The sequence below is a fragment of the Nyctibius grandis genome, chromosome 7 (assembly GCF_013368605.1).
Source record: "Nyctibius grandis isolate bNycGra1 chromosome 7, bNycGra1.pri, whole genome shotgun sequence".
In the NCBI taxonomy this organism is placed as follows: Eukaryota; Metazoa; Chordata; class Aves; order Nyctibiiformes; family Nyctibiidae; genus Nyctibius; species Nyctibius grandis.
This window is the reverse complement of record NC_090664.1, coordinates 50,973,855-50,988,749: the sequence shown is the minus strand read 5'-3', so window position 1 is coordinate 50,988,749 and position 14,895 is coordinate 50,973,855. Positions and strand designations below refer to the sequence as shown.

The 14,895-nt window shown below is 40.2% G+C and overlaps 1 protein-coding gene across 1 annotated transcript in view; it reads left to right on the top strand.

The window, feature by feature from the left end:
* DPP6 (dipeptidyl peptidase like 6) overlaps positions 1-14,895 on the top strand; it is a 444,437-nt gene that overhangs the window by 388,350 nt on the left and 41,192 nt on the right. The window contains exons 13-16 of the mRNA XM_068404500.1: positions 5,386-5,493; positions 6,084-6,175; positions 7,767-7,814; positions 9,975-10,093. Coding sequence (XP_068260601.1) covers positions 5,386-5,493; positions 6,084-6,175; positions 7,767-7,814; positions 9,975-10,093 — 367 coding nt within the window. The remainder of the gene's footprint in view (positions 1-5,385; positions 5,494-6,083; positions 6,176-7,766; positions 7,815-9,974; positions 10,094-14,895) is intronic.

Here is a 14,895-nt window from a genome sequence, read left to right as displayed (position 1 = left end):
GAATTTTATTCAGGTCCAAAATCTTTGGAGAGCCCCTCTCCAACACAGGCAAAGAGAAATACTACTGTCACTGTCTGTGTAGCTGAAAAATATGATACATTACTCAAAGTATAATGAGAAATATACAGTATTTACACAGGTTTTGCTAGAAAGTACCTGTCACTCCTTGTCAGATGATATGGCCAGTGTTTTCAAACCTTTTGCACAAATAAGAACTCGCACATGTTCACCAAAACTGCCCAGGGACTTTGCAAGTTTTTACTGCTTTCATTTATATAGGTGCTTGTGCCCTTCTGTGCATAAGAGACAGACTGTTCTTTACTCATACTTTTGCTTAAATATACACGTTCTTTGAAACAGTTATTATAGCTGTAAACAATTTTGTTTCAGTTTTTGTGAAGAAGCCATTTTCCAGTAGTGCCAGTGATGCTCATATAGAGACAATGAGTCAGCAAGGGAGGAAGAAGGCAATTTCTAACCACCTGCTGAAGAGAAACTTTACTGGCATTTTAATTGGTTTATTTATTTAATTGTGAATGTGGCCTGAACAAATTTAATTATAAACCAGGGTGCAATTCCAACTCCATCAAAGGCTGTAGGCTTTGACATTGACACTGGCAGGACCAGGAGATTACCACAAATTGTTTAGAGACATATAACCTTCAAAACTGCCTGCATGGGCTGGCCGACCTCCCCTGATAACAGTTACTTTGGGTTGCATTTTACTTTACAGTCCTCCTGTTTCCCTAGTGTTTCAGATAACCGTAGTCTAAAACTAAAGACTTTTGCTCTGTCAAAAGGTTGAGATGTTGAAAACCTCACATGATTTTTCTTTTACAACTCCCTTGTCTTAATCTTGGTGGCATGATAACTCAGTAATGATTCTTACATGTAATTAATAGGCAGTATGAAATGAAATTTTTAAAATAAAACCAGAGTTCAGAGAACCTTACAAACAAGACTGGCTTTTTCACCCTATAAGGTCCTTTTGTCATGTAACAACCCCGTAATTGACCTAATGTTGCCCTAAAGACAAAGGATGCAGCAGAAGTAGGACCCAGAGCCCCATAATTCAACTACCCAAATTCGTCTGCCAGAGCTAACAAAGAAGCTTCTGGCTACAAACAGAGTCTTTGGTGCTTAAATGAAGAGTCCTGATTTCATCCAGTGGAGGGGATTGATACCCAGAGGCACAGGCTCCTCTCCTCTCCAGCTGATGACCCTGTATTTTGGTACAGATGCCTTGTCTTCAGAGATGGCCATTGGTGTGGTACACCCAACCACAGATGGGCATGGGGACAGGGATGGAGGATGAAGATCAGCATTGCCACAGGGGCTGAGTGTGGCAGGGGATGGAAAGAGATCTTCCCTCTGCGCCCAAAAGAGAAGGTGATTTCATTGTCGCAGTAAAGCCGATGCGCATTTTTAACACTTCGTTGGATTTCAACAAAGTGTTTACCAAAATGCAAAGGGTTAAAAGGATTCATGTCACACCTATCTGTTTATCAGAGCTATGGCCCTGTGACACTTAAAGTATTGGGACATTTCCCTGAAAGAATAAATACCTACAGAACAAAATCATTAATTCTGGGATCTGGGCAAAGGTGGATCAGACAGAGAGGGCAGAAGACTGTGCTGAGGAAAGGAAAATGCATCAGAGAATCAACTGGAAAGGACTGGGTTATTCAGATTAATTGGTTTCCTTTTTAAAACCTAAGGATGAACCAGAAAAACATAAACCTCATGGAAGTATAGCCTCAGTCAGTAAAACCAAATTTCAAAGAATCTGCTTTCCCACTGATTTCTGTGAGGAAATACGTGGAGTTCAGCCAAAAGCATGTGAAGCACTGTACTCTAGAAGAGAGGGAGGCAAGGAATGTGTTGAACCATGAGAGCACAGAAAGACCAGTTTGGAGCTGCAACCTGTGGTGCTGCAATATGATGAGTGTTTGACCCATGTTAATGCATGGGTGGTTTTGGTGGTGCTGTACTTATGAGTCCATGTGGCTTTCACACACTCCAACTCACCATAAAGTGGGTAATTTCTCTTTCAAATGTTTGTTCTAGTGCACGTTTGATCATGCAGTTCCTCAGCGTCAGCGACACTTGTGCACTCCCCACCATCCTGCATGCACCTTGCCTTTCCTTCTTTCACCAGTCTTCCTTGGGTGGCTGCATATCCAGTCATGCTCAGTGATCCCTCTCTAAACACGACTAAATACACTTAACCTTTTTTTTTAAATTGTTATTCCTTACTCCAGGATGTCAATCCCCTTTCTAAGACCTACAGAAGCTCAGATTGCATTTAGCATTATCCCCTGATTCTGCCAAACTTGGGATAAGCCTGTAAGGCACTCCTTGGTTTCTTCTCCTGACCATTTGCAGATACACTGACCTATGTTGTGCCACTCTGAACTCCAGCACTGGTCCCTCCAGTAGTCACAGTGTCCTCCAGCAGCCCCCTATCACCTTACCTTTTCCACCAATGCTGAAGTCTTTGGTGGTGTTATTTTGTTACACAGCAATAAACAGGTTGCTGGAAATGGAGTTGCTGCTTCTTTCTTTTACTGATAGCGATGCAGGTTGGTTGGTCCCACCAATTCCTTCTCCAGCCACAGGGTCATTCTTTGTTTAGTGATTATTCCTTCAACTCTGAAGATGTCTGGGTAGTCCTCAGCTCCAACCACCTATTTCCTTCCTCCTCCACCCAAGGGACAGTCGCCCATCACAGGTGAGCGGCTCCAGGTAGATCTGCTTCCTGAACCAGGCCACTGTCTATTCACACATGTCCCAGAAAGGCAAATGGGATCAGGGACCCACACTTAGTCAGATTTAAGCTTCAATTTAAGCTGCTGTGGAATCATACAAGAGTTACCTTAGGTCTTTTTTCCCCTTATACCTGAGTCTGAGAGCACTGAGTTATCTCTACGTGTAGCTGACATGAGGACAGCTTTGTCCTTCATCTGCACAAAGCAGAAGATTTCTGGAAACTGGCCTTGACTGTTTGGGTAGAATTCATTTGTCTAAATACAGAGATCTAGCTGAGCAAAAAGACAAGGAGAGCCATAAGAACTTCAGAAGTGCCGTACTGAGTCTCACCTCTGCTTCTTCTGCTCCATCATTCTGTCTTTAGCAGTCACAGCAGCTGATGGTATTTAAGGACAGTGTGTGAGCTGGCTGCTTTCCACAGTCCAGTCCTCTCATATTTCACCACCATCTACAGTAAAAAGATTACAGACATTTGAGACTACATCCCTGTCTATTCCCTTTAGGATCTGTTAATGAATCCTGAGTTTGTTCAATCCCTTTTTGCACCTTCTGAGACCAGCTGCTCCCATAAGCCTCCTGTGGCAAAAACTTCCAAAAATTCCCTACCTGTTGCATAGGTAAAGTATTTTCATTTACCAGCATTAAACTGATCTCCTATTATTTACAAGGAGGGCTCTTCTATTCTAGTGTTGTGGGAGCCAGTCAATAATAGTCAACCAAAGTCTCAAACTCTTTGTATCACATGCAGAATATTTTAATTACATGCCCGGTGTAGCTCCCTACAGTATGAAATCCTGTTGCAAAAGCCTTTCAGCCTGATGTCCCCCTCATTTTCCATCTGTGTTAAGTCACCATCTCTGTCAAGATCCTAAACAAATTTCTGGTTGTATTAATGCATTGTCTTTCCAGCAACAGGAACATGCAAACAGGCTGTCTCATACCATCAGCTGAGTGCTAAAGCCTCGCATCTGTCATCTGGGCCGTGTACCTCCTTCCCCTGTAACTCTGAATGAACCTCAAACTAATCTGCACAATGCCTACTCTTGCTGGCAGAGACGTATTTCTGGAATATATAATGCCGTAGGCACAGATATAGAAATGTAGGGTGAACTCATTGCTATTTACCTCAGTAAAGGAAAACTTGTCGAGCAGAAGGTTTGCCCAAGTTACCAGTCAGTCACAGTTGTTTTTCAATGAGGTTTCTCCTGTCATGAAAGACATTTGGAAATAATATAGACTTTCGTGTTTCAGTTTGCAGAACAATGTCAGAAACAAATGAAACCATTATTTCATAGAACGGCAACAAGCTGTAAATGGGCATATTTTAAAATATACTGAAAAACTAAGCAGGGGAAAATAAAAGGAAAAACAAATGGTTTGAACACCTAATACAGTGTTGATAAATCTGATAAATAGTGGAAAAGAATTAATCAGTAAAGAACTGGGAGCAAAGGAACATAGAGTAATAATAATGTGTTAGCTTATGAGAAATAAAAATGTTTATTTCTTTGCTGTAGGTGTTTCTATTAGCCATAAGTCTCCCTGTACAATCAAGTTCTTGCTGGTTCAGTGTGGTATCTTGACACGTGCCAAGCTGAAAAACAGGGTGTTTGATTAACACTAAACCAAAGGACAACCCAGAAGAGGCTGAGCAACAGTTGACCTGTTGACTGCCCTTGAAGAAGAGGGATCCACGAAGCTGGGCCAGGGAAGGCAGGGCTCAGGCAGTCCCCAGAAAAGCCTGGTATCACAGGAGAGGTTCAGCAGAGGTTCAGCTCTTGTTTTAGTCTCAACTATTCAAGATTCAGAGTAGAGGACCCTCATCTAGCCAGTTCCCTTGGTACAGTGCTACTGTGTCACACCATATGGACCATCCTTCTGCTTTCCCTTGTACACTGCTGTTCAACCATCTCCTGCAGTGGAGACTTCCCATGTACCTCGAAGTTCCTGTACAAAAAGAAGACAAAGACCCTTCCAGGAAATGCTTGCTTGCCATATGTGGTGTTTGATTTCCTTCTGCTGAGTCTCTTCTATCTCTGGTTGAAAGTTCTAGTCACGCAATAAAAGTCAATCATCACGTTCACCTGGGAGCTCTGTGTCAAAGACAGTTTTGCAAGATATCCTCCCCTTCATAAATAATTCAGTGAAATAAGTATTTGTGAGAGACTAGGAAAAGACATCAGATAGATGCTGTTAGTTGTGTTTCCTGGAGGACAGGAATAGATCAGTTCTTCCAGCAGAGTAAACAGGGTTTGTCATACTTGTGCCAGCAAGATTCAAACCATTTCTAAAGGCTTTATTCCAACTGCCCTGAGCAGTCAGCTGTGTATGTGTACTTTTTGCTTTGCAAATGAGAATTTACTTTATAGCCAGGGAACTCTCCTTGCTGCCTGTCTCTGTCTTCCCGCAGCTGAAAGGTGTCTGCTTTCCCGAGAGCAAGAAGCAATAGCCTTCAAAGCTTTCTCCAGTTTTCAGTGGGCTTTTTGTTTGCCTCAGGTTGCTGTTAAAGAGCACTCTCTATTTCATTGTGAATTGATTCACAGGGTTTTTCAGTGCTCAGCAATTTTAAATACAATAAATTAACAGTAATACAACCCTTAATTTTGCTGTTTACAGAATGAAGAGCCAATTTTTTCCAAGGATGGTCGGAAGTTTTTCTTTGTCCGAGCCATTCCCCAGGGAGGACGCGGGAAGTTCTACCACATCGCCATGTCATCATCACAGGTGACTCACTGACACTGCTTTGGGTCTCACCTGAAGCAGAAAGCAAAAAAAAGTACTATCTGTGCTTGTACTGGCAAGCCAGGAAGGTGCAAATGCAGAATGTGGGTCTTGTGCATAAAAGAAAACCTTGAATGATGCTTTGTTGAGCATAAAATAACATGAATTTCCAAGTGAGATAGTTAGAAGAAAAAAGGTCAACCAACTGTCTCTTTCCAAACAATATCATTGCTTTGTTTTGGTTTTATAATGCCGCCTTAGTTGTATACAAATAAGCAAATCCCTGCACTGCCATAAAGGATTAATCAGAAGCTTGTGGGCACGCTGGATTAGAGGAAGGGGTTTGAAGCTGTTCTGTGCTGAATTCATCCCATTATCCTCAGTGGAGTTATGGTTAAGATGTTTCTGACTCTCTATTATTTCTATGCTTGCAGATTCACAGAAATAGCAGAGGGAGGGGTGGAAATTGCAGATGCATGGTTTATTCTTAACAGTCAATAGAGTCAAAAGAGCTCCCTTTTTCAGAAGAGAAGCTTTGCTCAGTTATCTTCTTTTACAAATAAAGAAATCTAATTCTCTTTTCTTTCTGGCAGCCCAATAGTAGCAGCGACAACTTACAGTCTATTACATCTGGTGATTGGGATGTGACAAAGATATTGGCATATGATGAAAAGAGGCATAAAATGTAAGTAAACTTCGGTCTGACAAATCACTCTTCCTTTTTTTAACCCTGGACTATAGGGTTAGTTACGATGGTGGTGCGTATGCATCTGAAATGTATGAGCATAAGGCAGTGGAGATAAGAGAGCAGGAGAAGCTGTCTGCATTTTGGCTTAACCTTTCACACCGTTACATATATCTTGTCTTATCTGGATTTTCTCTGTATAGTTCAAACCTCTCTTTCTGTGACTATTAAATACATTTGTGTAGAGGAGTGATTTCTTCTGCTGCAACTTCTGCTATTAACCTCTGAAGGAAAGAAGTCTATTTTCATTGACCACCTAGACAGTCAGTTTTAGAAAGAATCTTTTATTGACCTGCAAAAATATCAATGTGTTAGAAAAAAAAGTATTTAGTTAGAATACCAAAAAAAAAACCCCTTCTTCACACATGACCTTTATGCTTGTAAAATAACTTCTGTAAATGTTTACCTTTTAAAATACATTTCAAGAAATTACATAAGAAAATGTTTGGAAGGCTTTCTGGAATCAAATACCATATAGGTTCCTTTGCAGGCAAAGTTTCAGGTGGATATAAGGCCTCTGGAAAAGCCTCTGGAATATGATAAACGTTGAATGATCATTAAGGTTTTGATGCTCTTTCAAGGTTTTGAATGCCCTCAGTTGCCAATAACTTCAGTACGATATAAGGGTCTTTAGCACTTGGCAGAGCTAAGCAGCAAACTCGCACCAGTCTTATTTGCATTTTAACTGGCCAGTCAAGCAGAAAATACCACGTGCAATTTGTGCAATCAAAATGTACTTCTAGGCAAGCGCAGCTCATCGGAAGCAGATTGTCTGGGCTGAATATCCTGCCTGACACATTATTTACTCCATGGACGCTACATTTGCTCCTGTGGTCTGTCATTATTCACAAGAAATGCTTCTGGGGAATCAGTCTGGACCCTGTGCATTGGACTGAGATTGGCCACCTCCAGCATCATCAGCTGATTCAAGGTCAAAAAAACTACCTCACTGTGGCCCTCAGAAGCTGTCACTGCACAACAGGGCTTTCGTTGTTTAGCCAGAAAGAGTTCATCACACTCTCAACACAAAACAGGGCAATGAAGTGTTCTTTACCTTCATACTCTGTCTTCCCTGGAAGTCCAACTCCCTTTTTCAAAGAGGATGTTTCAATGGGTTTCATATCAGACCCCGGTTAGCTATCTGTCTGGGAAAAGAATAAAAAGTGGTCAGAGAAGTAAAAACCAGTTCTAGAGAAAAAAAAGAAAGATGTTTAGCGGAAATTCTGAGCAATAAATCTTGAGGCAAAAATGTGAAGGTCTTTCACTTAATCACTTGCTCCTTTTTGATCTGCTGACATGACCAGTCTAGGAACCAAACATTTCCATGCTTATTTTAACCTCAGTGTAGCCTATGATATACTTGCTGGAGCCTCTGCAGTGGTGTGTCCCTCTGTGTGTTTTTCAAATTCAGTTTAAACTTTCCTTGCCTTTACAAGATCAGAGAAATGGCGATGTGAAGAAGATGATGTTGTATGAGATACTTGTAAACATCCTTCTAATGATACAAATGCCTTTTTATTTTTTTTTCCAGTTATTTCCACAGCACAGAAGATTTGCCAAGGAGGCGACATTTATACAGGTATGTGCTTACTAACTTCACATACAGAATTTCTCATTTTTTCCATATTACGTGAATCATTACATAAGCAATTGCAATAGAAACAGTTTCTTATGTGTTTGTCTTTAACGACATTGCAAGATCTTGCAATGTGTCACTGGAATAGACAGAACAGCATGACAATAGTGAACAAAATGCTTGACATTTGGAAGTGTTTTACATTTAGCAATTTTCTCATTTTTTGCAAATTTTAAATTGATCTCAGGATTGATAAACTGTCACAAAACTTTCCAACAGAACTGCTTAACACTTGAAAGAATTCAGAATTACCTAAACCAATGGTATAAGGATTTTTTGTGCCTCCAGGTAACAGTTTTTGTGGAAATTTGATAGCACCTCACCTCTTAATGAAATTGGAAAGAAATAACAATATGTTATATTTGCAAATGTTTTTCTGCAATTCCAGATGACTTTAGTGTCCTCCCTAACTGTGTGATGAGTAAAAGGCTGGTTTATAGTAAGCTATTGGTAGTGTAGCTATTGCGAAGTATTGTGGGAGCAGATTACAAAGGGGAGGAAACACAAACTTTTAAATAATCATTTTGGAATCATTATTCCATTTGTCCTATTTTTCTTCTCAATCACCCTACTGTCATCTCAGCATCTGCAACAAAGGGCAGAGCTGATGATAGCATCAGCTGATAAGGGACAGACAGTAAGTTTTCCTTCTGTAACATGATGTCATACCTTTTTTCCCTCAGTGAGAAGGAAACCAGAGTGAACTAAATTACCTGTAATTGAATCATCTTTTCCTTTTGAGACCTCTGTGCGTGTTCACTGCACTCCAGTTTTTTTGAGAGTAGCTCAGCTCAGTGTTTATTTTCTTGAAGAAAAAAACCACAAAATTATATTGACCATTCATTTCTATTGAAATGGGAAGAAAATCTCATTTTAAGAGCTGAGTCCAGGCACAGCTGCTCAAGAACTGCCGGCATGAGTCAAAGTGCTTCCCACCCTTCTCTTGTCTTGGCATGCGGCTCACCCTGGTGCCTCATTAAGCTCACGTCCCCACATAGGCAACAGGGAAAGAGATGCCCAAAATGTCAATGATGTCCTTGACCTTACTTTGATTACACAGTGATCTTGGCCTCACTTCAGGTATTTGAGTTCCTGCACTGGGTAGTTCAAGTGTCTCTCATCGCAGCCCAAGGGTTCCAGCTCAGCAGCAACCTTGGCATATGTTCATTGACAGAGCTCCACCGGAGCTCTGACAGCTCATATCAGATGAAGATCTGTTTGAGGTTTTTTTCCTTTTTATGTCTGATTTAGTAACTTTAAACAGGATTTAAGTCAGAGACGTGATCTGAGCCTAAACAGGAACCCAAGAGCAACTCAGTTCAGTCTCTGTGCCCCTAAACAGGTTGCTCAGCCTCATCCCTTTCTACCTTGAAATGGTAGCAAAAAACACACTCATCTGCTTTACGCTAATACTGGAAAGGTCTTTTAGTTAATATATTTCAAGCATTTTGAAGTTACAGAATGCTATAGCAGTGCAAAATGTTATTTATTAATATTTGCTAGTAATCTGTAATTCATTCTTCAACATATAGTAGACTCTTCCAAAGCAATTCTGAGTGTATGGACAGGCCACGTTACCTTCTTCAAAAACAGATCCCTAAATACAATCTTTCCTTTCTACTTGGATGTTCTAAGAGCATTTATTTAAACCCCCAAAAAGGGCTTTGGCCTCTGAGGCAGCTGCTAGCAAATCAGACCAGTGAGGCAACCAGTAAGAAACTTGAAGAAAGCAGTTCCACCTCTTTATTGTCTGTTATAAGTAGGTCTAGAAATACTACTTTATTGTCTCATGCCTTCATTCACTGAATTATGACTTCCTCTTGTGGAATTGCAACCATCATTTTCTTTTAAAAACTATACCTTCCTTCATAACCACCTGACCTTGCAAAAAGACATCAGTATCCTTTTATATATATTCTCCATTCAGGCAAAAAAAAAGCCATTATTGCTATTTAAACTCAACCAAATGGAAATGCTTTGTCTCTTACTAATGTTAGACACATAGTATTTATGTTCTTATTCTACAGTACAGTAAGGTTCAAGTAGTGTTGCTTCCAGATAACTTGCTCAATGACCTTCATAGACTTGTATTAACTTTTTCAGCACAAGCACAAATGGGAACTTCAACAGACGGTGCCTGTCTTGTGATCTGATTGAAAACTGTACTTATTTCAGTGCATCCTTCAGTCACAATCTGGAATACTTCCTACTGACATGTGAAGGTATGTTGGGTTCTGTTATTGCAGTTGTTGTGCCTAAGGATAGGTTTTAGAGCCAGCATTGATATCTAACGATATCATTGTGGGCAGCTTTGAAAGACTGGCCGTAAATATCTGGGTCACTTTGCTTTTAAAGCTTTACTCTTAACAATTTTTTTTCTCTTGTGTATTTTCATTTTTAACTAGAAAGCAGAAGTGTGCAACCTTTTTCTGTGCACATTTGACTATTGAAGATAGATAGAAGTACATTTCTCTAACCACTCCAAGCATCCTTAAGTTAAAGTAACAGCAAAACCTAAAGGACATAAAACATCAGAAAATTTGTGAGAAATAAGCCAGTGAGGTGGGATTAACTGTGGGTGACTGGAGCTAAGTTCCACATGCATCAACTTGTACCAGTACTGTGAACAGGGGAATGCAAAGTAAGTTACAATGACAAGGCAGTTTGCAGGAAGCTACTTAATGCAGGAAGCTACTTAATGGACAATGTGAGTACAGAATATCTAGCATTTCACTGCTTGTTCATCATAAATGTGCCTTAACTTGGAGTAATCTGCAGGTCCAACAGAAATTTCCTGTGTTTAAAATGCCTTAGAGTTTCCAAAAGGCTAAGGATAGAGAACATTTCAGGAGAAGAGTCATAAAAGTCAGCTTTCTGCAGCTCAGTTAAGAATAAATGCAGAACTCCATAGCGTTTAATCCTATGTAATTTAATTCTGCTTAGTTATCCTAAATGGCACACGCAATGCATGCACACCAGTCGTCCGCTGCTATGATTGAAGCTGCTCAAATGGCTGCATGCACTCTAAAATCAGCATTGCAAAGCAGCAAGAAATGTCTCATTTTCAACAGCTCAGGAGAAAACAAATGTGTGTGTAACATAAAGAAAAGAGTATGCTGTCATGGAGCAGCTAAGTACTCTCGCTGGTGAACGTCAGCAGTCTGTTTGGTGAGGCATGGACTGCCCCTTCTCTGACTGGCAAGTATTCATTCGTGCCAGGACCTGTTTGTGGTGGACATCAAGGATAAAGAAGAAGTATTTGAGATGGCAAAATGGGAAATAACCAGGATAGTCAAGACAAAGTGGAGAAGTAGAATGGTTAACACAGTAACAAGCAAGACGTGTGGACATGGACATTTGTAAAGACATGTTCTGCCCCAAGAAGGAAAGATAGACTGCATTTGGGGGGCATTCTAAAAAATACCTGGCAATACAGTACAGAGAAGTAGCATTAACAGTACAATGGACTAATTAACTTAACAGACTACGTGTAGATCTCTGAATCTATAGTTATGGCAGACATATGCAGAGAAGTGTCATTTCCCAATAAGCATTCAGTTCTGCAGCAAATTTTATTATGTTTATGAAGTTTGTCTCTTTAAAAGAAGAACCCTGCATATTCTTCTTCTTGTTTTCATTTCAAGAAAAGCTGTCAGTAGCTGCTAGAGACAGTGTCCGTTTCCTTGGCACCAAGATAATTGTTTTACCATAATTAGAAGCATTTGTGAACAACAAGACAAAGGTTTCTAAAGGGTCTTATCAACAGTCATGAGGTGATATGTTTGGATTACATTATATCTCATTCACAAAAACCTGCAGTGATACCTGAAGAGATTAATGAGTTTTATTAGTGTGCACATTAATCCAAGTACACAAGATAATGATTTTGCATAACAAACTGTAGGCTGGATTCGCAGCTGCTGTAAACAATAACTCCATTATAAGGTCATTAGAGTTAGATCTGTTTACATCTGCTGAATATATCTTTGAGTTTTCATTATACAGGACTAAATTCTCAAACTGTCATCTCAGTGTAGCACAAATACAGCACAGCTTGAACTATGGAGCTAATGTCAATGTCTCCATTCAGACGCCTTTGCAAAATATGCATACATGAGAAAATACAGAGGTCTTCGTAGAGTTTACATTTTCAATGATTTTATAAAAATATCTGCCCATTACATTTGGTGGAGTTATTCCTTATTTACATAACTGAAAGTGAGAGGTCTTTCAACTTCTTTGCTTTCAAGCAGTTTACAGGAACAACATTTCTTTTTAGCACTTTTCATGTAGGATCCATCTAACTTCAGATATCTGCTATGGGTACATCTACAGCAGAGACAACTCCCTTTGATTCCTGTTACAGCTGATGTGGGTCAGGACAGTGGAAACATCTGTTCTGGCTGAAATGCAGACTTCTGGGTAAAAGTAATAATCCTGTCAGGCTTTGGTCATACAACTAGGGTAGAGCTGTTGTGGTTTGATGGAGAATCACTGGGTTCCACTAATAGGAGATTTTCTTTTCCACAGCACCTCAGGCTGCTTAGGTAGAGCTTGGCCTTGCCTCACTTTCTCAGAGTATTATTTTATTGCTTATAAGCAGTCATACTCTAGTATCTTTTTGATTAGCAGGAGGTCCTATTTATTCATATACACATATAACACATAGATGGAAAAGCTACTTGAATGAGTATATATCAAGGAGCCCTGCTTATACTACAGTTGATCAAGTAGGTAGAGCAGCAGCAACCCACCAGAGTGGACAAGTGTTTGTCTTACAACGTCTGCTACCCAAGGGCTTCTGCCAGGAGTTCCTATCTTTGCTTCCCCAAAAAAATCACAGTTGGAGTCAATGTTAATGACCAGACAGTGGCAGACAGTACCTATTGCTCTTTGGTGCTTTCTTCTCCATCTACGTCATATAAAAGCACCCAGAGCTCAGGTCTTGTTGTATACTCTGTGACTGCCCGCAAAAGCATGTTTTTGTAGCAGTAACTGGTGTGTGACTTCATATCAGACCCATATGTATCTTCAAAGGTAGCTAAACATAAATGATTTTACTCTGATTAAGCCTGTAATAATTTAAAAAATTGTATTTTCTCAGCTGTTCACAGGACAAATGCATGGGCAAATATTTATGGCTTGAAAACAATTTCTGTACTGACACTCAAGAGACTAACCTCCACCATACCTCAGTTTCACTCTGTCCCTTGTATTGATTTGCTTTGTGCTCTTCAGTTGCAAACTTCGCTGGGTTTAGAGACACAGACACGACTGTGGCTCAGCTTAACCTCTCTAAAATGGATGGTAAGGTTGTGAGATTTGATTAAGCGACTGATGCTTATAAAGTACTCTGTGATGCTTAAATGAAAGGCAGTGGAAAGGGAAAATATGTATCTTTAAAAAACAAACAAACAAACAAGAAAGGTCTGGCATCGCTCATTTGATCCCAAAGGTCAAGAGTTGGAAGTTTTCCACTCACTGCTTTGATGCCTTAGAGGCAGCATATAATTGTCTTAAGGGATTTTTTAGCTGTCCTTCAGACTATGCTTAACAGCAGTGCTACCTGGCACAGACCAAAATGAAAGAAGTATGCTATAATAAAAGGTAACCTCTCTTTCAAGAGGACAATGTAATGCTTACTGTCAGGAGGCAACATTTATTGCAATCACTCAGTCCCAGAAGGCTAGTTACCTTATTTTTCATCTGATTTTATGTGCTCATGATTGAATTACTGTAGCAGGATCTAAGGAAATATGATGCTTTGCAGACTGCTGTTAGATTATCTCCTCTAGACAATGTCGAAAAAGCAATATGTGCTGGAGCCAGGTCACTCCTACTGTCATTTCCATCATAAAATATGGACTTACACTTCTGTCTCCTCTCATAAACCAGCACAGGCACTGCCACTGATTCCCTCTAAGATAAACAGAAAGAAGATCTGGATGGAAAGGTTTTGTTACTTCATACATAAATTTAATTGAGGATGGGGTTTTCTCATCTGGAATGGGATGTAAAATTCAATAGAATAGAGAAAAGGGTAAGAAATTACAAATTTTGGCTGTGGAAAGCAATTTATTCCTGTTTCTTTAGCGGGGCTCAGATGTGTATGGTGCAAGGCTGAATGACACTGAGCTAGTAAAGCACTAAAGCCCATTTTTAGGTGATAGCTCCTTCTCCTCTGAAGTATGAAGTCTTACCAATGACTACCACTGCAGTCAGCTGCGTAGTGTTCTAGTATTTACATTTTAAACAGGTTCACCTTGTCTTCAGTGACTCCTTCCCTCACTCCCCAGTGTAACCTGCCAGCACTATTAAAACTTGAGTCCTAATGAGGTTGTTCGTGGGGGAAGAAAGGATGTGCAACCATTTCTATTGCAGGCTAACTTGTATTCTGACACTCCATGTAGCAGGTTTGGTTACAGCATCTTCACTCATAAAAAATCTGTGAAGTCACTGAGACTTTTCCTTGAACATACAGAACTGGCAAAGGTTTTCTGGTTCCTGGAGTTCAAGCCCCTCCTATTGCAGACAACGACATTATAGCATCCTTTACATGAGTTGGTCAGTCTCCATCAACTGACCTCAGCCATAAGCTGATCTTGGCCAGCTCAATGCTCCTGGGGAGGTGTGAGGTTCCTCACAAAGGGTTAATGCCTTCTAGCTCTGAGACAAGAGGAATAGTGAGGAAAACCTCTGCACATGCGTACCTTACTGCAGTTAATGCCATTTAATACATGATTAAAATGATGGAGGCGCGGTGTTCATGGAATGCCTACCAGCCTGCTAATTAAAGTTCTCTGCAATCATGCATTATCAGGAAGGGTTTAATCATTTTTAGGGATGACACAAAGAAAATTGGTAGTGTCACGGTTTAAAGCTGGGCCAGCTATTAACCAGGTGGCAGATGCTCTCTGTTAACCCTCTCCCCCCCCCAAGGGAAAGGGAAAGGGAAAAGGGAGAGAGACTTATGGGTTGGAAAGTTAAAACAGTTTTAATAAACTATAGTAATGAAAAAGAATAT